Here is a 26,270-nt window from a genome sequence, read left to right as displayed (position 1 = left end):
TTACTTCCAAGAACTACACACACTGCATGCCTTCTCTAGTCTTTTTCCAAAAGACATCAGGAGAATCCTAAATAGTTTAGATGCCAACAAGGCTTATAGTCTCAAAGGTTATGCTTTAAGCTTGTGCTCTTGAACTAAACATGCATCCTGTGTTTCTCGTAGACAGGCTTATACGTTGGTTATGCATTATTAAAACACTTAAGGAATAGAACAACGTAGTTAAGGATATAAATTAAATTAAACTTTAATAAATATTTTCCGATATTTCGGCAATGTCACATTGCCATCTTCTAAAGGAACTTACAAAAAAAGCACGTGCACGTAGGCACTGCAAACACAGTAACTGGGAATGAAGAGATGAAGCTATTGTTCTCCTAAAAGTCCTGATGGTGCCCTCTAGCGGGCTTTCTTGGCCGTTGGGCTGAAGGTCTGCTGATGTAAGCCTCCCAAATTTGGGGCAGTCGCATACAACCAAATTTGTTGAGGTTTGAAGAATTTCTTAGGGCTGAGGCTGATTCCATAAACAGTCTTTCGTATTTGTATTTGCTACGGTGTATTACTGTAGCTTTCTTCCACCGTATTCTGTGGCGTGTATCCAGAGCATGGTCCGCAAGACCAGAATGGCTGTACTTGTGAAACCGGATGTAGTCCTTGTGTTCAGAAATTCTGATATTCGCTGTCCTGCCTGTTTGGCCAAAGTAAGACAGATTACAACTGCAAGGGACCTGGTATACACCAGGTAGGTCTAGGGGAAGTGGTTGATCTTTAGTATCGGAAAATATTTATTAAAGTTTAATTTAATTTATATCCTTAACTACGTTGTTCTATTCCTTAAGTGTTTTAATAATGCATCCTGTGTTGTCTTTACAATCTCTCATACTCATCTGTCCTTCAGCATGAAACAACCAAAGAAAGGTGATAAAAGCACACCATCCAACTATTGTTTGCACTCGCCTCAGTTCTATTGAAAATAACATAGGCCTGCAATGGAAAAGTTGTCTGAGAAGTAATAATTGATTCTTATAGATTTTTAAGTGCTGAGTTCATTATTACTAATCTCCTATCAACAGTTTTCTCTCCAAAATTTTTCACTTTTCAGCATTCCAGTATTGTCAGATCTTATATTTCTGTTGTCTGGGGCATTTCTGATTGCATCAGTCAACCTAGATCTTGGTCTTCTTGCCATCTTGGCATCAGACACCTATTTTGTTAACATTTTCTCTCCCATTATATTTAAATGACCTTTAGATTAACTCTGCTCATGCATTATTGAATGCTAACAATGTCAAGTTCCTTCCTAATGTCTTCATTTTTAATATAATTCTGCCATTCACTATCTGTTCACTCCCTTAATTTTTCTCAGAACTCTGATATCTGTAATTTCCAGTTTTTGATGAATTGTCATATTTCTAAACCCAACATTCTGATCTATAAGTTCAAATTGGTTTGAACACTATCTTGTATACAGCTAGTTTATTGTTTTGGCTAATTTCTCTTATTCCATATAAATAAAACTGGTTTCCACCATACCATCTTTACCAATTCTGTTGTCTATTTTCATATTTAATTTACCATCTTCACTAAAGATTGTGCCTAAATAGCTGAACTATTTTACTTGCCCTATAAGTTCTCCACTGAGAATGCAGATAATGTTTTAAACATTCTTGCATACCTATTTTCATAGATTTGGTTTTTTATTTGCTAATTTCCATGACAAAATGCATTACTGCTGTTATGTAGTTTTGTTTAAAAAAGAATCTTAGACTTACACTGGATATGTTATTTGTCCATGCACATAAAGCAAAGTAAATACTGGATTTATTTAAGAGTATAGCATCATCTGCATAAAGTAGTTAAGTTGAATATCAATTATTTTGATATCAGATTTAATGCCACTCTCCTTCATCACATGATCCATGTTGGAGATGAATTATGTTGATTTACTCTGTATAATTGTAATGTCCTGAACAGCTTTTTCTTGGCACCTTGTCATATGCCTTTTCCAAATCTACAAAATTTAAATACAGATCATTGTTATTTTCCCCATATGATTTCTCAAATATTTGTCTTAAAATCTGATCCTGACAACTCCTATTTGGTCTGAATCCTGCTTGTTCTTTCCCAATCAAGTATCTCTTCTGTTTTCTAGCCTCTCCTCAAGTATGCTTGCATAAATCTTCCCTTGAAAACACAGTAGAGAAATTCCTCTGTAATCCATACATACAATCCATACATTTTCCCTTTTTAAACATATGGGTACTATGAGAGTACCACTCCAGTCATTCAGACACTTCTAATTTATGCAGTATATTTTCATATTTGGGCATTTCTAGTGAATCTTTTCTGCTAACTTTCCATATTTCAAGTTTTTGATTTTTTTTTTCCCTTCATCTATTGTGTGTACTCTTGATTGCATTTCTCTTGAATATTTTCTGCCACTGTTCAGTAACTTCTTATCTCATTAAATAATTTTTTTAAAGTAATTACTCCAGACATCCAGAATATCTTAATCTTCCTTTTTTTATATTGTCTTGATGTATGTATGTATACTTACTTTCCATGAAATATAATTTTATGTTTCAAATATAGATAATAAAAATGTCATTTCTTGTTAAACCACATGCAAATTACAAATAAACACTAAAGAACCATTGAATGTAGCCGTTTTAGGAGTTCATCCTGTTCTTAAAATTTTTTTCACTAAATTGCTCTTTTTGTATGGAAAAAGTAAGTATATAATAACTTTTTTTTTCCATATTATGGTGCAAAATTTTAAAACTAATATGGTACATTTTCTTTTGTGCTTTACACTTCATTAATACTAATTTGTGGTAAAAAAAAAGTTTTGCTGGAGAGATGAAGTGGCTTGAGGGATGGCTTTTAAGCATTGCTTTAAAAACTTTTCCTCGGGTTTGAAGAAATTATTAGTAAAAAAGTTTATATATCAATTTTTTTCCCCATCACAGATAATTATCCAGGCATTACTTCAGTTTCCAGATCTCAAAAATGTTGATGCATGTTTCCAAAGTTATCTCTTGCAGTTATTTGTGAGTATTTCAGATAACAATCTATTACTAAAAATTTAGAAATTGGTTATATAATTTTAAGATGAATTAGTTTCAGGATCACAGTAATCTTAAAAGTGTTTCTATTATTATTAATAAAGATATTATAGACATACTAAGAAATTTTCTTAGGATTTGAAGGATCAGAAGTAAATGGTTTGGAGTTTCCAAGTTTTCCTTCTCATTGCTGCATTCAGCTCATGTACAATAGTTACCTTATTCTCATTGCCACTTTCAACACATAAAGTTATCAATCCAGATGACAGTTTCATATTTGTTGTCATTCATTAATTATTTACTTATAACTTGCTGAACACAGAAAGGATAGTTTGTTATGTGATGAGCTGTTTTTATTTTGATCAAGTCTTTCATAAAGGTATTGCTAGATGACAGAAATAGACAAGAACACATGAGAAATAAATAATCAAAACAGTATTTTAAAGCAATTCTAAGTAATATATGCTTCATCTTCAAATGCAACAAAAGAAAGGTATTAACATTACTCATTAGTGTAATCAGAAATAGGTATTAACTCCACCAATTTTGTGACTGAAAAGAATGGTTAACAAGCTGACAGATTAAAAGTTTTCTGAGCCTATGTGGAAATGAAGGAAAGAGGATGAGAAACAGAATACTTCTAAATAATATGTACCTTGTGTAATAATTCTGGATAAATATTCATTTCAACACACAATAAATTAGTAAACCACAATTTATGAAATGAAATTATGAAGATTATTATTTTATGTTAAAGTATTTTTTAGGGATATGTTTTTATAAATGTTACCTCTAAGCTGAGCATGTGTGCATGCACACACTGGTTCAAAAAAGGAATTCACATGCCTATTAACTGTGCACAAAATGTTTGCTTTCAGAATTTATCATTTACTGTCAATAATTTTTGAACAAATTATATGATAAATCATGCTTGTCACTTATTTTATTTAGTAATTTCTCCAGTCTCCACTCCAATTTTACTCTAACCCATTCCAACATGATATACTTAATATAATAGTAATACACGTGAATTATTTACTTTTAGCCTGCAGCATGTGGACAAACTGATGCTGACATCAACAAGTTGCAGAGCCATATCTGTTTAGAATATCTGCTGTCTAAACAGTACAGTTACTTGAACTCATGCAGTTGGTGGCGAATTTTTGTAGATATATGAATTTAAGCGAATTAATTTAGTGCTCACAATTCTGCAGGTTATACCTAGATGAAAAAAGGGCAACATTAACACGTATGCACTAGGTAGTGCCACATGTGGAAACTGTTGGTGGAACTAACTTTACTGTATGTATGCCATGTCGAGCAGTTGAATTTTCACAAAGCTTGTATGGCATGTTTTTTTTATTGAGTTTTATTTGTAAAATTAATACTTATGAAATGTCTTAATGATATTGAAAACCTCAAATGCCATTTAAACTGATTTCAATTATATACACAAATGCATTTGCATCTTTATTTGCTTAGAAAATTTGCTTTACATAAATTGTATGTTTTCTGTACCCAGTAACTGCATTATAACCAGCTGCTACACATATTTTCAGTGACTAAAAATTTGAATGAGGATGTTAGGATAAATGTGTTTAGTTAGATACTATGTTTAGTGGTGCAATAAATCCGTTTTGCTTGCATGCAGCATCTGTGGGAGGGGAGTGTTGTTCATTATGCAGTGTCATTCCATTTGTCTCTAATTGTTGCTAAATATAGTACATAGATGGTAAATGTCTCTGTATACTGTATTTAGTGATATAATAAAACTACTTGTTTATCTTGCTTCGCTGTGTAGTGTCAGTTGAGGATGGAATGTTTTTCATGGTATAAGAGCATTTTTATTCCAGTCTTTGGAAAGAACAGATGTACTAAAAATTCATCTATTCCTGAATAAAACTGAATCCATCTATGTATTATAAAAAGTGGTTGAACTACAGCAAAATACTAGCATATGCAGATATCTATTATTGATAAGACAGAAAAGCCATTGACACACACACACATTCACAAAAAGTATACAGGATTGCATACTTTCTGTTTGCAATCTAATACAAACTATTTATGCATTTATTACTATGTAAAAAGCATATACTGATCATCAGTGAATAAAAGATAATTCTTAGTAAACCAAATGAAATATAAATAAAACAGAGAAATAAATGCACATAACAAGTACAACAAATTTTACATGATGATTTGCTGCTCCTTCAACCGACATGTATTCCTGCCACACCTAAATGAATTACCTGATCAGCCGTATTAGTTCATTGGATTAGTCCCTTCCTATAGTTATTTACTTAGCTACCAAATATATACAGTGGCTGTTTATTATTGGTTAGTTATTTATAGTTTGCAAACAAATTCTTTCCAAATTAATATAAATTTATTCATTTGGCTTCTAACCATATCAGCTTTGCTTATTCTGTTGTCTATTTCCAAATTTTATTTATCTTCACTAAAAACTGTGCATAAGTAGCTGAAATATTTTACTTGTCCTATAGCTTTTCCATTGAGTCTTGAAAGTCTTTTATGTTCCTGCCTATTTTCATAGTTTTAGTATTTTTATTGCTGATTTTCATGCCATATTTGTTACAGTTGTGCACTTTAGTTAGAGAACCCTGGAGACTTGAACTGGATGTATTTAGGAATACAACATCATCTGCATAAAGCAAGAGAGCTAAGTTTTAATATCTATGATTTTAATATCAGGTTTAGTGCCGCTTTCTTTTATAATACAATACATATAGATGATGAATAAGAATGGAGATAATGTGCATCCTTATCTTACCCCTGATTTTACATCGAACCATATTCCTACATTTTCTTCATTTCTAACTGCTGACTTACAACTTAAATATAGACTATGTATTGCTCTGTATAATATTCCATTTACTCCATATCATTATAGTGTTTTGAAAAGCTTTCCTCTGGGTACCTTGTCATATGCCTTTTCCCAATTTACAAAACTTAAGTACAGATCCTTGTCATATTCCCATGATTTCTCAACTATTTGTCGTAAAGTGAAAATCTGATTTTGACAACCTCTATTTGGCCTGAACAAGGTTGTTTTTCTCCAAAAATTCTCTTCCACAATTTTTCTTAACCTCTTTTCAAGCATGCATGCATAAATTTTACCTGAAATGCTTAGTAGAGAAATTCAGCTTTATTCCCCTTTTTTATAGATACATGAACTACAAGAGCTCTTCTCCAATCTTCTTGAATACGATCTTGTGACTGGACCTTTCCGGCTGAAAAAAAGCCCTATATATATATATATATATATATAGGGCTTTTTTTTTTTAGCCGGAACGGTCCAGAAAGGTTTACCAGAACACGTTCTAGCTGAAAAAAAAGCCCTGTATATACAGGGTGTTCGGGATAAATTTGACATATTTATAATTAATTATATTTTTCCGTAAGTTACATGTATTAACACACACTTCTCTTCATTTAAAAGTTTGGACCCTTCTTCATTCATATACAAGATGTCAGAAAGGATGGATAGCTGGAACCCACCTGAATCATGGAAGAGAATAACTTGTATCATGATGATTCGTGCCCGCCATCAAAATAAGGATATTACGACTGCTGCCCAATGCTCCCTGAATACAGTAAAAACAATCAGGCATGAACTAGAGACTTGCAATGGTGACTACGAGGATGTAGCAAGAAGATCCCTAGCAGACGATCTGATTGCGTTCGTACAGCAGAATTCCTCGCAAATCTGCAGGAACAGGTGTTGAAGAACCCTGGCATTGGAATTCGGGCTTTGTTCGTGGAGTTGCTAACTGTAGTCAAGCCCTGGATAACAAGGGTAGCCAATGGTAGGCCGTATGTATGGCAGCAGGATTCGGCCCCTTGCCACACCTCTGGGAAAAGTCAAAAATGGTTGTCTGAAAATTTCTACGACTTCACCAGTCCAAATGTTTGGCCTCCAAACTCCCCAGACCTTAACCCCATGGATTATTTTGTATGGGGCGCAGTTGAAAAAGACACCAATCGCACTTCCAGTAATACAAAAGCCCAGTTAATGGATAAAATTAAAACAGTTTTTGCGGCCCTTCCCAGGGAGACTGTAGCATCAGCTTGTTCGAGGTTCCAAAGCAGAATTGAAGCTGTGATCGATGCTAATGGTGGTTATTTTGAGTAAATCTTGTTGATAATATTGTAATTAACTCTGCCTGTAATGTTTTTTTGTCAATTCATTAAATTTAATAGATACAAAGAAGATTTTCTTTTTCCTTACGAAACTGTCAAATTTATCCCGAACACCCTGTATATATATATATATAGGATTAATTATGTTGAAGGCTTCAAATTAATCAATTTTATTTCTCTATTTTATTTTTATTTATTTAATTTTTGTTTGTTGTGAGAATTATATTCTTATCTAAAATTTTCAGGCATCGTGTACATGTTTTTATGCTCATTCTTCTGCTGCAATTCTAAATTTAATCAAGGCATTGTCACCTCATGTTTCTCCTAGAGATCAAAATGGAGAATGTTGGCACTGGCTTTCAGAACTCACTGTTGCTCTTCTTTTTCATGAGATAGCTACACCTCTTTTTCCACCAGATATTGAAAGGAAATACAGTGTCTTAAAACCTGTTCTCGAGTTTATTGGGACTTCTAATGGAGCTGTAGTTTGTGAAATTATTGGCCACTGGGCAAGTGGTGAGTATGTTATTGCTTTATTTATATTTTACTTAATTACAGTATTATATATATATTTTTTTTTTTTCCCTCACCACAGATAGGAGTGGCCATCCTGTTATAGCATTAATTAGGTTTTTCTGATGCTAATTTACGTGGCCACTGAGCCATCATATATATTTTCCTGTCTGGATAATTTGCTTACAAGGATTTTCCCATATTAAAATGCAGTTATATTTGAAAATAGAACATACTTTATACGGTTTTTCAGATACTTTTCTTTAGCGCTTAGTTGTTTTTATTAATTAGTTTCACAGATCATTATTTAAGTTTTGATGAAGTCATATTTTTTATGTGTGGAAAATTATCTTTGACAATTAAAATTAAACATATGGAAGCACTTTTGGTATAATGTAATTTATTAATTTTTTTGGAATTAAATTGAAGGTAGCAATTTTCACTTATAATTTATAAATGAAATTCATACCAAATGAACATAAGCAATAAAAAGACCAAAACTATGAAAATAGACAGGAACATAGAACATTTGAGATGCATTCTTAATGGAGAAGCTATAGAACAAGTAAAATATTTATGCACAGTTTTCAGTGAAGATAGCAATAGAATAAGCAAAGCTGCTGTGGCAGAGAGCCAGTTGGATAAATTTATCATCAAATTCCTGCCATGTACCCTCAAGGGGTGTACAGGATATGATAGTACTACATGAAAAAAATTACATCATTTTTAATTTCCTATCTACAATTTTCCTCCAAATCAGTGTGTTACTTGTCAAGACTCCAACATTATCAGATCTTATATTTCTATCGTCTAAAGCATTTTGTACCGTATCAATCCACCTATATCTTGGTCTTCCTCTGGGTCGTTTTGCTGCCAACCTGGCAGAGAACACTTGCTTTGCTAGTCTTTCCTCGCCCATTCTGTTTAAGTGACCATACCACCTGAGATTAGCTCTGCTAACGCATTCCTGGATGCTGACAATGTCAAGTTCTTTCCTAATATCCTCGTTTTTAATATGATATTGCCATTGATGCCATCTGTTCATGCCTATAATCTTTCTCAGGACTCTCATATCCGTGGTCTCTAGTCTTTGGTCAAGTGTTTTACTTCTGACCCAGCTCTCAGATCCATAAGTTAAAACTGGTTTGAACACTGTCTTGTACACAGCTAACTTAGTGTTCCGACTGATTTCTCTCTTATTCCATATGAATTTATTCAATTGACTTCCCACCATACCAGCTTTGCTGATTCTATTGTCTATTTCTATATTTAATTTACCATCTTCAGTAAAAATCGTGCCTAAATAGCTGAAATGTTTTACTTGTTCCACAGGTTCTCCATTCACAACACAGTTGACATTTTCAATGATTCTGCCTATTTTCATTGTCTTTGTCTTTTTATTGCTGACCTTCATACCATATCTATTACAACAGCTATTCAATTTAGTCAGAGAATCTTGCAGACTTGTAGCAGATTTATTTAGAAGTATAACATCATCCGCATAAAGCAAAGAGCTGACATTAACATCTCCAATTTTGATATCAGGTTTAATACCACTTTTCTTCATAATGTGATCCATATAGATAATGAATAACAGAGGGGATAATGTACATCCTTGTCTCACACCAGATTTAACATTAAACCATCTTCCTGTACTTCCTTCAATTCTAACTGCTGACTTACAACTCAAATAACGACTAAGTATTGCTTGATATAATGGCCCATCGACACCATATAACTGCAGCGTATTGAATAGCTTCTCTCTTGGCACCTTGTCATATGCCTTTTCCAGATCGACAAAACTTAAATACAGATCTTTGTTATATTCCCATGCTTTCTCCACTATTTGTCGTACAGTGAAGATCTGATCCTGACAGCCTCTATTTGGCCTGAATCCAGCTTGTTCTTCACCAAGCTTTTCTTCCACAATTCTTCTCAATCGTTTCTCAAGTATACTTGCATAGATCTTGCCAGGAACACTCAGTAGGGAAATACCTCTGTAATTCTCACATTCAGTTTTATTTCCCTTTTTATATATGGGTACTATGAGAGCTCTACTCCAATCATCGGGAATTCGTCCCTCTGTCCAGGCTTTCTGAACTATGCAGTGCAGCCACTGTAAGACTCTTATACCACCATACTTCAGCATTTCTGGTCGAATATCATCTACTCCTGCTGCCTTTCCACATTTCAAGATTTTGATGGCTTTTTCTACTTAAAGTATGATATGTATTCCTGACTGCATGCCTGGTCAGTGTTTTTTACCACTGTGCTGTCATCACTGCTTGTTTCATTTAGCAGTTTTTCAAAGTAATTACTCCATACTTCAAGGATATCTTTTTGTTCCGTTTTCATGTCACCTTTATCATCTCTAATTCCTTTTACAGCACTCTTTCCTCCATTCTTAAGCTTCTTCAACAACCTCCAGAATATTTTGCCACCTTCTCTATATTCTTGCCAAAGTCCTCCCATGACTTTTGTTTAGCTAGTTTTACACAGTGTTTAGCATTCTTGCATTTGTCTCTATATTCTCTAAGAGCACAAGCTGACTTATTTGACAGGAACTTTTGGTATGCTTTCTTCTTTTCCTTCACTGCGTCTTTAACTTCCTGTGTCCACCAGGGAGTTCTGATTTTTTTATCCTTACAGATAACCTCACCACATGCCTCTCTGGCAGAATCAATCAATGTTTTCTTCAGAGTTTGCCACTGAATCTCCAAGGTTTGATTCCTGTTCTCAAACTCTTTCATTTTTTCTTCAATAATCTTTGTGTATTTTAGTCTACAGTTCACATCTGAGAGCTGCTCAACTTTTATTCGCTTTAAAACTTTCTTACATGTTATTCTTTTCAATATGAAATTCAATTTTATCCTGCTCAAGACTAAATAGTGATCACTTCCAATTTGAAATCCTCTGTACACTCTAGTGTCCTGCACCAGGGAGAAAACAACACTATCAACAATAACATAGTCAATGAGGCTTTTCTTATTCCTAGCCTCTTCTCTCCATGTGAATTTGTGCACAGTTTTATGTTGGAACATGGTGTTAGTAATAACCAGTCCACGTCCTGAGCAGAAATCCAATAGATATTTGCCATTATTATTAGCTTTGCTCTTTTCTCCAAATTTTCTCAAAATATTTTTGTATGTCTCACAATCATTTCCTACTCTGCTATTTAGATCCCCAACAAGGACCAACTTTTCATTTTTCATTGTGTCAGTTGCTTTTTCTAAAGCCTCAAAAAATTCCTCCACTTCTACCTTAGTAGAACCTTCTGTGGGACCATAGGCACAAATAAGTCTCATTGTCCAGTTCCCCATTCTCATATTTGCCCACATTACTCTACTTGAGACTGACTGCCATTCAAGAAGATTAGCCTTGTATTTTGTGTTGAATACTATGGCTACTCCTTCTTTTCCTTGATTGTCATTGCCTGAATATAACATTTTGTATTTATTGCTCAGAAAGACCAAAACTGGTGAGGTCTTTTTTGTTTCAGTCACCCCTATTATGTCGATCTGGTACTTATCTAATTCCTCAGCTAGCTCCATTTCTTTGCCATTCAGGCTTCTTACGTTGATAGTACCGATCTTTAACTCTGGTGATGTTGAGTTGGGGTTTATTTTCAGAATAAATTTATATCAATGAAAATAAATTAGCCATATACAAGAAAGCCATATATTTACTCATATACAAGAGCCTAGCAGTATGCAAGACATTCAAATCAGTTTTCAGTTTGGATCTGAGATTTTAGTTAGAAATAGATCACTTGAATCAAAGACTATAGACCACAGAAAAGAGAGTTCTGAGAAAAATTAAGGGAGTGGACAGGTGTCATCAATGGCAGAAGATATTAGAAAGGAACTTGACATTGTTAGTATTCAAGAATGTGGTATGGCCACTTAAATAGAATGGATGAGGAAAGGTTAGCAAAACAGGTGTTTGATGCCAAGATGAAACAAAAGAGACCCAGAAAGGGTCTAGATGGATTGATTCAGTCACAAGTGCCTTAGAAGTACAAAATGCTAGATATTGACAATATTGGAGTGCTGACAAGTAATATCCTAAAGTGGAGGAAAATCGTTGATAGGAGATTAATTCAAATAATGTCAACTTAATCATGCAGTGTTGTCATAATAGCCTTGACAGGGTACATAGTAGGAAATTGATGATGATAATGACCTAGTATACCAAGTATCAACAATAAGCTGCCAAAGACAAGTGGAAAAGCCATTAGTGTTATGACTAATGAAATATTCACATAAATAAGTAATTTGTTATTAATATTACAGTCTATATCTCAGTTTTATTAATGACTACACCTAGTTAATCATCAACAAATCCAAACTGTGAAAGCAAGCATCATTTTGCAATTTAAATATTATGGCAGTTTTGATAATACCATCTCAACTATGGCATCATTTAGATAAACATCTGCCTTTTTCTTTAAATACGTTAATTATTGCTGTGGAACTCTGACTGGTACTTTTTCAGTAGTGAGAGGTGACTTTCTTCAAATATTCTCTGCAGCATCAGCCATGAATCCAAAAATAAAAATATAGATAATTTGCATCCATGCATATTTTTCTTTAGATATGCATGGATGTGAATGATTCATACTTGTAGCTACTAAATGAAATAATATAATTATATTTTTATTTGTAAAATATTCATGTGACACAGTTTTAATTCTTATTTCTGAATTTTGTATATTAAACTCATATTGATGTTTAATAGAGAAAACACACATAACACTTTTACTAATCAGTAAGGCACTTTCACCTTGTTCACCAAGGCATCTTCATGGGCACAAAGAAATATGCAACGTTTATGCACACAGGTATACTGATTTCAACAGGTCAGCTTCTACAGTCTTAACTGGTACCCTCTATGGATGTGGTGATTGAATCTTGCTGAAGTTCTTAAGAACTAAGCTTTCAGTTCTTACTGAAGTTCAAACACACATCTGGCAAGTTTCTTGAAAACTTGCCAGATTTTTGACAATGTGATACAGTTGAAGTTGTTTAGTCTGCCATCCCAGGGCATCTAACGCAGATGGACAATTTCTGTTTTTCTTCCAATTTGTCCAAAATGTCTAAATTTGTAGGAGCATGTCTTTTAGTGAGTGGTTTATTATTAAATTATTGAAATTATAATATTAAAATTGTTATTTAAACTATTGTTATAAGTTAGATACTAATCATTGAAAGCCTTCATAGTTTAATTGTATCAATGATGCCCTTTGCTTGGTAAAACCTGGGTTCATATCCTGTCTAAGATGCAAAGAATCTTTATAAGATTTTTTTCATTTGAAGATGAGTTAACCTATTTCTTGAAAGCTTAAGTTATTTCATCCCATAAAACAGGCAAACAGGCCTGAATATTATGTCTGTTAATTAATGCACTGTTTAATAAACTGGCATCATAGTCTTGGTTGCTTTGGCTGTAATTCCAAATAGCAGCATCATTATTCCAAATACAATGTAATTCCATTGTATTTGGAAGTACATCATACCACTCATTGCTGTTCATCGAGTGTGTGTTGAGTGTATTTTCTTTCCAGAAGAACCTGAAACATTTATTTGGAATAACATAAGTTTACTAGTACATATTTGAGATCTCCTTGTATCTATTATCTCAAAACAGTCTATTTTATATATATAATTTGAAATTTTATGCAAATACATGCATTTTGATATTTTCTTCTTTTGTAGAGGTAGCATCTGTAGAACTGGCTCAGTACATTGGTGCTATGCTATTGCTACTAGTAAAATCAGGAGTATTCAGAACCGAACAAATTGTTACTACAGTCAGTATCCTGGAAGAACTGGAGGTAAGAAAAATACTTCAAATTAGTACATTTAATATCTGCAATAGAAGCTTAAAATCTTAAAACTCCTAAATTTCCATAGTGATTCTGAAGTAATGTATGAATATCTCGATCTCCTGTCCAAATGAAAATATACAGCCATTTTAGTTTTTTTGCAGTACATGTTGTACTTCACTATCATTATTTTTTTCTATTTAAAAAACTCTTAATGTTTTGTAAGTTAGTAATGGAGCTGTAACATAACACATTTTGTAATTACCACAACAGCATTGCAGAAATAATAATTGAAATTAATTATTCATGAGTGCTTAAAGCTCTTGTATTCTAGGGCCTGTTTAGTAAGAATTCCAGAATTGAGCCTTCAATTTTTTTTTCTTCGTTATCTTAGTTGTATTGTTTTTACTTTAAATATCTTTTTAAAACGATTTCATGTGAATCCCACAAAAGGCTATAATATGTTAGTACCATGGCTGAGCTAAGAGGTAGAAATCCAGAAATTCTGTTCTTGAGAACAGCCATAGAACTGTCGCTCCAGACCTTCAGTAAACAGGGTGTAGTCTCACACTGGTGATCATCATCTGTCATCCTAAAAACATGAATAAACATTCATATCAGAGTAGGATTCAAATGTTGGATTCAAACAATCCAACCCGGTTGTCAGTTGAACTGTATGTTGGTTCAAGAATCCATTAATTTTGCTTATTATTTCCACTCATTAAAGAAGTTTTTGGGAGTTTCACAAAATGAGACTTTCTGGTTTTTTAACTTATAGAACAGCCTACAATATAAGATGTAGACATTTATACCTCCCTTCAGCATTCTCACACTGAGAAAATCAGCCTTGGATGAGTAGTCCTTTTCTTCTTTACTGTGCTGAACTACAAATAATTTTATACAATGAAATTACATTTTTATGTTTCACCTGTGAAGTTCCTTTATAGCCCAATCATTATTTTTTACGTATGGTTCACCTGACATCCTGGAGTTGTCTTGTTTTGTATAAATTTATCATCTGCATGTTCACCGAATGCAAAAATTTCTTAAAACAGTTTTTTTTTACCTCATTTTATTGTTATATTTTGGCATAAATAAGTAGTTTCTTCATAGTCGACTAGATCTTTCTCAGGCACTAATTTGTCTAACAAAGACAGTATATATTCTTCTTCCTTGTGGTATCTGAGAACTCAGTATTATTCTCTTTTGTTTCTAGACTTTGTTCTCTTTAAAAAAGGTTTGTAGTGCATTCTTATGTATTCCACTTTTTCTTTTATCCTGAAAGTCAAAGAATAGCCTGATTTTTGTTTTATAGAAGTGATACTTTCAGTGGAGGGGAAAAAAATGAAGTTTATTCAGTAGTAGTGATGGGGGGGGGAGGCAGTTAAATCCAAACTGTAGTAGTAGTGTGTTACTGTTCTGATGTTCTCAACATAGATGCACAAAGAAACAACTACTCTGTTAACATATTAAGCACAGGTTAGTGTCTGCGATCTCAATGCAGCAAGAGTAATTGTTTTATCCAGATGCAAGAAAAAAAGGATAATTAAAAATAAATTACTTAACAAAAATAATTTAATATTAAAGTTTCATGCACTGTTTTGTGAGCATCCTCAGTACACAATCATGAGTTTTAGTGTGGAAAAAAGCACTGAGGAATGTTAAGTAATATTATTTCCCACAGTTGAGGATAAGCATAACCTGTCTAATCTGCTTACAGTTGGACATTATAGTAATATTTTTCATTCTTTTGATAAATCTGTTTTTGAGTAAAGTAATCTTCCAGCAAACCCTGGGTATGAAATGACTGTATGCTCTGCATGACTAAATTGTTCTGACAGTATAGCATGATAATTCATATATATTATGTTATTGAACATGACATGTTGAAATACATCCACTGTGGAAAGGCTAATGAAATTTATAACTTGAAAGTTAAGATTCTAATTTCCTTCGCTGTGCATTCAGTGATTCATTGGGCATATTGGATTCAAGGGTGCAAAGAGTGATGTATCCGACTGTTGACATATTAGTATCTCTGGAGTAGTAGTGAAGATTTTGGAAAAGTTGGTTAGGACTCAAATGCAGAAATGGGTTGACAGAGAATCTATATTTTTCAATGAACAGCATGGGTTTACTGAGGGAAGGTCATGTTTGAACAACTTGCTCACATTTATGATAAAGTTGCCATTGAGTTAGATAGGTGGAATAAATACACAATCTGTAGAAAATTTGTAGAAAATGGATACTTTTGGACTTAAGACTTTTGACAGAATACAGCATGGAAGATGATTGGATATTGAAATATTGCTGTGGATAAAAGGATAACTGACTGATGGATATCAAAACGTAGTATATGGGAGATTTAAGGTAACCGGTGATGTACCACAAGGATCAGTCTTTGGTCCATTGTTATTCAATTGATACATTAATGATATTGGGAAGGATGTGATGGGCGACATACAGCTATTTGATGATGATAATGCAACGATAGGCAGTACTTGCAGAAGGATTTGAATTGGCTGAAATTGTGGTCATGAGAAAATGGCTGTCAGTTCAATGTTAGTAAATGTAGAGCTCACTTTGGTGTGGTGAATGCCATATATGGTAGGATTATGCTAGAAGAAACTGATCAAGCTAGGAATCTTAAAGTTGTTGAAGTTAAACAGCCATATAGCAAAGATTGCAAATACAACTCAAAGGATAATTGGAATGCTGAAATGAAACCAGGAGAGAAGAACCTTGCACAGTAGTCCAAATGAGGTCTTATTGAGGCTTAAAGATAAGCCATTTTGCCTCTTTACAAGCTAGGCCTTGATAAGACTATTGTGCTTGGTTCTGATACAGTGGAGAGAGTGTTAAAAATGATGTCAGGCTTGTGGAAGACAGATTGAGAATTTGTAGACTGCAGACACTAGCAAAGAGGGGTGATGGGATTGAGCCTTTCAAAATTCTGAAAGGGTCATACAGGATTTTAGTAAATAGAATTTTTAGTTTTATGGACAATGGGGAAAGAACAAGAAGGCACCCTGGGAAGTTGAGAATGGATGCCATCAAGAAGGGGTGAGAGCTATTTTCTTTTTGTCATTGGATGTGCAAGTAGTGTGAATGAATTCAAGAACAGGTATGACAGCAGGTATATGTGGCCTCCTTCAGTGAGTCCATGACTCCCTGGAGGTCTCTCTTAATAATAATATGGGATAGTTACATAACTATGGTATAGATGGTCTTTCTGATCATTCCCTGAATAATTTACATAGAACTGAATGGAAAAGCATCTGTTGTTTACATCACACCAAAACATAATATGAATGTAAATTTAAGGAGGCCTGTGAAATTCTTATTGACCACCCTAATTTTAACAAAAATTATAGTCTAAAAATTTCAAGAATATGGAAGGCACATATTCTACCCACATAACCTTTCCCCCCTAAGAGTTAATTATAAATAGGACTGCGGGTAATCTCAGGATCTTAAATCTAATCTAATATAACAATTCTCATGTTAAATTAAGACATCCCTTTTGCTGTAATAAAATTATCTATGTGAAAAATTTTTTCTTTGATGTTGTCATAAACAGAATATAGCTTTGATGTATTTATTTTTCACTAGAGGTCAGGCCAGTAGAATAACCGTTGATCAAATCATTGTCTTGTTTGCATACTCTGTGAAATAATATAGCTTGTCTGTGTGTATGTGTGTGTATATATATGTGTGTGTGTGTACTCCAGATGACCTTAATATGAAGGTCAAAACGTCAGGAAATTAAAATAATTATTTCTAACATAGTTGTAGTCTCCATAATTTGTCTGAAATGAAATCAGTCTTTGGTTTCAGAGTTTTTTTCAAAGAACACATACAAGCATTATATAGATGTGCTTTTTCTCATTATAATTCAGGTCAGAAATCTGATACCGTAATGACTTCTATCAAGCTTACTATTGCTGGTTTACCAATTGCTTTTGTAGCAAGAAATAGAACATAAAAACTACTTTTCAACCCATTGGTCATCTGGCCTAAGTATTCAAGATTATGGCATAGCCAGAATAATTTGGCTTCATTATTAAGTCTTAGAAATTAGCCTTATTTTTCATCCTCTTTTCCTTATAACTAATTTTTAGGTTTTCTGTTTTGCTCTCTTTTTTGCACATATTTTGTTTCTACTCAGCCCTTCCATTTTCTCCTAATTCAGCTTTAAACCCATACCTTGCTATTTTATGTATATATATTTTTCCTCTTTTAATTATCTTGTCTCACCTCCTCAACTGTAAATGTACCATATCTTCAAAATAATTAAATAAATAATGTTGTGTTCAAACAGCTTCTGTGCCCATCTATCACAGAAAATCCACAGTAGACTGCTAAGTTATACTCAGGCGAGTCAACATTCATGTTGAAATTTCTGGAATAAACTACATAGAGACAGGAATGAAATAGCTAGTTTAATAACTAAACTAAGTATTTACAACCTTCTGTTTTGCAAGGTCAAGCTAACATTATCAAAGGCATTTTTAAGATACCCTCAACAGAGACTTCTAGAACAAGGACAGTGGTGCTGTCTATTGTAGAAAGAGAGAGAGCACCACTGTTGTCTTCCATGCACATAACTGTCCTTGTTCTGAAATCATTGTAATTCTAGTCTCTGTTTGGTGTATCTTAAAAATGCCTTTGATAATGCTAGTTTGAGCTGGCAAAACATCAGGTTATAAAAATACTTTTATTAAATGGGTTATTTCATTCCTATCTTTACATAGTTTATTCCAGAAATTTCAATATGTTTGGTTGGACTTCAAGGTTTTAGCATAAACTAAGATGAGGGATGATGACAGCCTGTCTTTAAAAAAAAAAAAGTGCTTCTGTTCATAAGTTTTAATATTTGAGCAACTCACACATTGCCAGCAAACATATGTTACATTTGCTATAATGTTCATTAAACTATCAAATTATGTAAGCATAGTTGGATGATATGCCTTAAAAGAAAGCACTTACTTGTCTAATGACAGGTACACACATGCACAGTTTAAGCATATATGGAAATTAAGTAACTTAGATACAAAATTTGTGTATAATGGCATTTAATATAGTACAGGTCACTACAAACTGCACCACTCCACTTAGATCTTGATGTTTCATCGATTTGTTGACATCAAACAGGTGTTTGATGTCAACAATACTGACATCAAACACCTGTTTTGAAACATAAAAATGAACACAGTGGAAAGATGTTTAATTATACAAATATTGAAATTTCTTAAACCATCATCAGCGTAAGAAAATAGAAGTAGATTTGCAGTTACCTCTGCATTGAAGAAAAACGCTGTTTTGTTAACATTTTCTTTAAGACATGTATACTCTCATTTTCTTAAAATACTAGGCATGTCATTTCTGATATCGTTTTAATATGATTCTGCATTGCCACTATTCGTTCCCTAATGTCTTAGAACCCCTTTATATGTGATCTATAGTCTGCTCAACTATTTTTCTAACTTAATTCTGAGATCCTATGTGTATTGACTAATTTCTTTTATTTCATATTAAATTTATTAAAATGACTTCTCACCTGCTTTGTTTATTCTGTTATTTATTTCCTTATTGAATTTGCCATCTTCACTAAAAATATATATGTTTGTATAGTTGAAAGATTTTTGTTCTGTAGGTTACTCACTGAGAATTCAATTAGTTTCCCCCTGTTCATACCTATTTCATACCAGTGACACTTATTCAGTTTCATTAAAGAATTCATAAGACTGGTAGTGGATATATTAAGAAGTATAACATTATCTTCATAAAGAACTGAGATTACTGTCATTGGTGTTTGGTTAAGGATCAAAGCTATTCAACTGCAAAGAAACCTCCACATAGCCTGCAAAGGAATGCAGACAACCATCAGGTTTCTGATTCAGTCTTCACCATCTTGTAGAATGTTCTATTAATAGGCATCCACTTGGGCTGGCAGTTTGGGACTTAGCTGACCAAATTTTATTTTGGATTTGGCTTAAATAACTAACAAAAATGATGGTACAACATGATAAAATGTCATGCCAGCTAGGGCATTACCTGTTTAAACAAGTTCCTCCCACTTTTCATCAGAGAACCAGCCTCAGCAGAACTGAAGATAGGCACTATAAGAAATATTAATGGAATTAGAGAAGCATCATGTTCATCACTGTTGGTGTTACTGAAAAGAAGACAACCAGATGAGCTACTGCTAAATATTAGCTTTAAATTCAGGCAATAATGATCACAAAAAAGGAAGGAGTAGCTATAGTATTCAATACTAAACATAAAGATAAACTTCTTTAATGGTAGGTAATATAATAATTTCAAGTAGAGTTGTGGACAATAACTTATCTATTCTAACAAGAAGCAGAGAAGTTTGTGACAACTGACAAAGAAAAAGTTGGTTCTTGTTAGAGATCTAAATAGCAAGTTAGGAAATGAGTACAAGATGTAATCATTTTAGAAAAGTTAAGAAAACAATCAAAGCTAATAATAATAATGGTAGGTATTCTTCGTCACCTTTTTTTTTTTTTTAGAGAAGTCTCAAGACCTATAACGCAACAGTGCTATGTATGGGCAAGTGATTAGACAAACGAAAAGAAAGGAATCTTAATGTAATTTACAAAAAAGTTGAGGGTTGCCATATGAATGCAAAATCTAGCATCTATGGGAAAGCGATCAGATGAAGTCAGTGAGATATGGGTGGAGGGGGGGGGAGTTATCTGTTAAGCAAATAGCTTGCTTCTGGAGAAGGATTTTGATGCACTCTTAGAATATTCTTCTTACATTTAGAAGTTTGGGTAAATTTCATTTATAAAGTGTTAGGAATTGAAGCAGAACAGAATTTAGAAAGGGAAAAGAACACTTCATCCATAGCTTATTCAGATCTCTTTTGGAGACCTGAATAGTGTCTAGACAGTGGGTTGCGACCGGTATATCCAAGTACCACTTAGACATAATTGGTATTACTGAAACAAAGAAAATAAAAATGTAAGATCTTACTAAATAACTATAGAATGTTATATTCAGGCAATAACCATCAAGGAAAGGGGTAGTAGTAACATTAATCACCAAACATGAAGATAAACTTCTTAACTGGATGGCAATTTCAAGTATAGTTATGTAGACAAACTTCAAAAGAGAAAAATAGACAATGAAACTCATTTGTTTCTATGAAGATTCTCCTAAAGAAGCGAGGGAATTTTTCTTGCTATTAAAACAGGTAGCTGACAAAAATTGGAAAAAGAGGTGGTCCTTGTTGGAGATCTAAACAGCAGAATAGGAAATCAGTCCCACAGCCCTATAGAAAAATTTTGACAAAGGTGCAAGGCTAATACTAATGTTAAGTACTTGCTGGATTTCTGCTTATTATATTGATTGGCCATTACTAATAACAAGTTCATGTGGAGAGAAGACAAGAAATAAGAAAGACTCATTGGCTGTGTTTTTGTTGATAGTGACACCTTCATGCTAGTTTGGGATACCAGGGTGGACAGAGGTTTTAAGTAGGACAAAAATAAATATTGCATTAAAAAGAACAGCATGTAAGAAAGTCTAAAAATAATTAAAATTGAGCTGCTTTTACAACTAAACTGTAGATTCAACTATACAAACGTTATTCGAGCAAAAATGAAGTTAGAAAACAAGAGCCAAACCTTGAAATTAGAATAGAAAATTCTAAAGAAAACATTGATTGATTCAGCTAGAGAGGCATGTATAAAGATGTCTGTAAGAATGGAAAAATAAGAACACCATGGTAGATGCAATTTCTTCTCCTAGAGGAGAATAAAGCATACTGAAACTTCCTAGTAAATATGTCAGTAGATGCCCTAAAAGAATACAGAGAGAAATGTATAAGAGCTATGCTATGTGTGAAAGTAGCTAAACAAAAGTTGCTGGAAGCTTTCAGTACAAATATAGATGATAAATATCAGTAAGGTGGCAAATGTTCTGGAGACTATTGAAAATGCCTAGAAATGAGAAAAGAGCACTGTAAAGGGAATCAAAGGTCATAAAAACTGAAGATGAAACGACAATTGACAATGGGCCATTATATAGATGAATACATAATCTGTATTTAATTGTAATCGGCAGTTAGAATTGAAGGGAATACAGGAAGATAGTTAAATGTAAAATCAGGTATAAGACAAGGGTACACATTATTTACACTCTTATTCATCATTATATGTATTGTGTTATGAAAGAAAGTGGCATTAAAACTAATGCTGAATAGGAGATATCGAATTTAGCTCTTTGTTTTATGCAGATGATGTTATACTCCTAAACACATCCATTGCAGTTCTTCAACTTTCTCTAACTGAATCCAAAAACAATTGTAACAAATTTGCTGTGAAAATAGGCCGAAACATAGAAATCTTCAGCTGCATTCTTAATGGAGAATCTATAGAACAAGTAAAATCTTTCAGCTATTTAGGCACATTTATTAGTTAAGATGACAAATTAAATATGAAAATGTACAACAGAATAGGCAAACCTGAAATGGTGGGGGAGCCACTTGAAGAAATTTGTATTGTAATAAGAGAGAAATTAGTCAGAACACTTGGAATAGACAGAGTTCAAATCAGTTTTAAGTTATGTGATAGTTGTGTTAAAAATAAAGCATGTGAACAGATTAAATAGAGATCACAGATATGAGAGTTCTGAGAAAAATTAAGGGCCTGAACAGATGGGATCAATGGCAGAATTATTAAGAATGAAGTTATTAGGAAGGCACTTGGACATTGTTATCATTCAAGAATGTGTGAATAATCTAAGATGGTATTATTGTCAGAATTCGAAAGGAAATATTAGCAACAGGTGTTTGATGCAAAGATGGCAGGAAAAGACCCATAGGAAGGCTGAAATGTTAGATATGACACTGTTGGACTACTGACATGTAAAACTAATTTGGAGAAAAATTTGCTGATAGGAGATTATATTATTAATCATATAGTGCTGTCATAGTAGCCTATACATCCTTTGAGGATATATCTCAAGAAACTCATGATGAATGTTACAAACCACATTTTTAACTACTATTAACAAGAAATTGAAAGAACCTTAACTGATGAACTAAGTGAACAACAGAAAGGCTTCAGAAGAGGAATGGGAACCATTAATGCTATTCTGGAACTAAAAATATTACTGGAAAGATCACTTGAAAGGAACAGGAACATATACATATGCTTCATAGACTTTCTGAAAGCCTTCGATCAAGTAAAACACAATAAACTGTTTAATATTCTAGAAAAATTAGACTTAGAAGTTCATGTAAATAAACTTATAAAAATGATTTATTCCAAGCAGAAAATGCAGCTGTTTAACTCTGAGACTTCTGAAGTGAAAATAAAAAGAGGAGTTAGACAGGGCTGCATCCTTTCACCAAATCTATTTAATATTTACAGTGAGATAGTGATGAAAAAAGATTGAAAAACAAAATATAGGAATCAGTATCAATGGTATAAAATACAACCATCTTAGATATGTTGATGATACCATTCTAATTGCTGAAAACAGACACAAATTCATAAAATTACTGCACCTACTAATTGAAGAAGGTAAAGATTTTGGCTTACATTTAAATGCAGAAAAAGACCAAATTTATGAGAATCTGAAAAGAAAATAGATCTGAGCCAGAAATATTCATAAACGATATAAAAATTGACCATACAACAGAATACAAATATTTAGGCACCTACTTTACTGCAGATGGAAAACAAGATAAAGAAATAAAAATAAGAACTGCCCTAGCTAAAGATGCCTTCTGGAAAAATAAAGATCTGCTCAGAAGTTCTGTGGGTATAGAGACAAAGAAGAGAATGATAAGAACATTAGTTTGGCCAGTTTTCACATATGGAAGTGAAACCTAAGTATTCAAGAAGAGAGCAAGACAACAGATAATGGCCTTTGAAATGTGATGCTACAGAAGAGCCCTGAAAATCTCATGGACAGAGCATGTGACAAATGCAGAGGTACTACAGAGAATGAAAACGCATAAATATTTATTGCAGGAAATGATCCAGAGAAAGACTAGACTGGCAGGGCATGTATTGAGGGGATCAGCAGAACAGAGGGCACTAACAGATTTAGAAGGAAAGATTATGGGAAGAGGATCAAGAGGTAAAAAAGGAGGACTGGTTTGATTGATATAGGATCATGGTCAGGATCATGTGACTATGCTGAAACAAAAAAGAGCTGCCAACAGAGAGACTGGAAGGACATAGTGCTGCACTCATGAAGAAGAAAAAGTAATTTTAAAAAAAATTAATTTTTAATCTTTATATGGACTTTTTCAATTGAATGGGACTTAGCAAATCTCATACACGGGTAGCAAGGTTTGTTCTTCTGACAACTGGCTCTAGTAGACACAATTTATAGACAACAAATGCCATTAATGGCAGTAGATAGGGTTGTGTGTAGTCTGGATTGCAGCCTACTGTTGTAGAGGGTGACATTAAAGTAGTGTAGAGGATGATTGTGTAGAGTGGGGGTGCCCTCCTGCAATGAGCTCTTGCACTCCTTGGAGGTGTCATGTAATAATAATAACTAACCTTACCTTGTTATTTAATGTTTGCAGCATGTTGATAAAGGACAAGAAGGCTCAGTAGATGTTTCTAAGGTTTAGCTATCATCATCCTTTTTTATGTAAGATTGCAAGTTTTGGTAGCTTTTAAAGAACTTCGGAATTTCCAATTTTGATATTAATTTTGCCATATTCAAATGCTGAAGTTGAACAAGCATGAATAACAAAATCTAAACTAAGAAAGAGAATGGAAGCAAAAATGTAAACTGCTTCATTATTTATAAAATTTGGCTTTACATTGGTTGCATCTTGATGAATCTTTATACTGCAGAACATCACTTTAGAAAGTTTCACTATTTCCAGTCAATTAAATGATTTTTTTATAGTGATATTAGAAACAGATTGTGAATTTTTGTCACTAGATCATTATATTTAACAGTAATATCTGTTTTGCATACATTGCAATATGCTTTACTAGAATTATCATACACTTCTTTTAACCAGTCTTTACATTTGTTGACCCTACTTTTCTAAACTTTTGTTTGTACTGTTTTACTTTTGGCATCACGATGGGTTGTAGAAAATCAAAATAATTAGCAACAGCTTACACTGCACATGCCACGTGAATTGTAAAAGAGAATTGGCATAAATAGCTTGATTGATGCATATGTACATGCCAATCAGTGAGTCACACCACTCACAGCTAAGTAGATCCTATTTCTAAATCTTATTATTATTATCTGAGACTTCCAGGGAGTCAAGGACTTATCGAGAGAGGCTATAAATCACCCAAACCAGCTGTCATGCCTTCCCTTAAATTCATTCGCACTAGAAGCACTCACTATCCCTAAAAGCAAACTATTCCACTCACTAACTGCTCTGTGAAAGAAAAACCTAGCTCTTACCCCTTTCTTGATTGCGAATAAACTTAACTTCCATGAATGCCCCCCTCCCCACCGTGTTCTCTCTCCACCTTCCATATAATGAAAAATTTTCAGACAATATCCTATAACACCCATTCAAAAGTTTATAGACCTCTATCATATCACCCCTTTTTCTCCTGCTAACTAGAGTCTGTAATCCCATACTCGCAATCTGTCCTAATAATCTAAATCCCGTAATCTGGACATAATCTTTGTAACTCTTCTTTGCACCCTTTCCACACTTCTTTATCCCCTTGGAATCCGGGAGACCAAATCTGCGCACAGTGATCCAGGTATAGTCTTATCAAAGCTTTATAAACAGACAAAATGACTTCCTTATCCTTAGATGTCAAGGTTTGCTTCAACATTGCAATTATCCTCTGAGTTGTATTTGCAACTTTTGCTATGTGACCTTTGAACTTCAAATTCCTATCCACCAATATGCCAAGATCCCTTGCCTCCTCAGTTTTTTGTAGTATAACCGTGCTAATATAACATGCTGCTGGAAACCTCATCATGCCAAAGTGCATAACTTTACACTTGCTTATATTAAACTGATAGCCATTTTCGTTTGCAAATTTTCAGCCTATTCAAATCATTTTGTAAGTGCTGAATATCAGTAGCATCCCTGTTGTTAATTTTATTGCCATTTTTTTTTTTTCATTATGAAGAAATTGAAATGAAAATGTAAATGAAATGGGAATTAGCTCAAAGTTATAAATATGATTTGGTTTGTTTAGAAATTGTTTGCCATCACAGATATGGTTGAAAGGTTGACTTCATTTCTTAAGTTTTGTTGTTAATCATTAACATTCAATTGACAAACCCAAATTTTTTTAATTTTCATATTGGAATATTAATCAGTGACAGCTGCATTGAAATGAATAAAAAAAATGATTTAATTAAAGTGTCTATAACAGGATACAGTTGAACATATGCATTGAATTTTTAAACAGGTTCAACTAGGAGAGGAATTAGAAGATGAAGAGTGGTGGTCCAAACTTAATTATGAACTTTCAATCAGACAGAAACAGTTTTCATAAAATAGTGAAGTACTATTCTATTAAAATAAAATATTTATTCTAATATTAAGGATGTTAAATAAATTCATTGGAATCATATTGATTTTTCTTTTGATACATTATCAAAGGTTTCATGGCATTTTTTAAACATTGCACTATGTATTCATTTCCTGTGAGGGGAAAAAAAAAAATCATAAAATTCTATCATTTCATATCCTATTTAATAAGGTAAGCTACTGC

The 26,270-nt window shown here is 33.3% G+C and overlaps 1 protein-coding gene across 3 annotated transcripts in view; it reads left to right on the top strand.

Moving 5' to 3' along the window:
• Positions 1-26,270, top strand: part of LOC150100402 (testis-expressed protein 10 homolog) — a 172,111-nt gene that overhangs the window by 132,587 nt on the left and 13,254 nt on the right. For 2 of the 3 annotated variants that reach the window (XM_090402790.1, XM_090402791.1), the window contains exons 12-15: positions 2,967-3,047; positions 7,472-7,742; positions 13,454-13,572; positions 25,965-26,152. In XM_090402790.1, the coding sequence (XP_090258916.1) occupies positions 2,967-3,047; positions 7,472-7,742; positions 13,454-13,572; positions 25,965-26,051 (558 nt within the window). In that variant the 3' untranslated portion in view covers positions 26,052-26,152. Of the gene's footprint in view, positions 1-2,966; positions 3,048-7,471; positions 7,743-13,453; positions 13,573-25,964; positions 26,153-26,270 lie in introns of those variants that run through there. The other variant, XM_090402792.1, reaches the window with a different exon arrangement.

The sequence above is a fragment of the Typopeltis vanoorti genome, chromosome 13 (genome assembly GCF_054136105.1).
Source record: "Typopeltis vanoorti isolate ZY-2024b chromosome 13, IOZ_Tvanoo_1.0, whole genome shotgun sequence".
Classification (NCBI taxonomy): Eukaryota; Metazoa; Arthropoda; class Arachnida; order Uropygi; family Thelyphonidae; genus Typopeltis; species Typopeltis vanoorti.
This window is presented reverse-complemented; position numbering and strand designations above follow the sequence as displayed.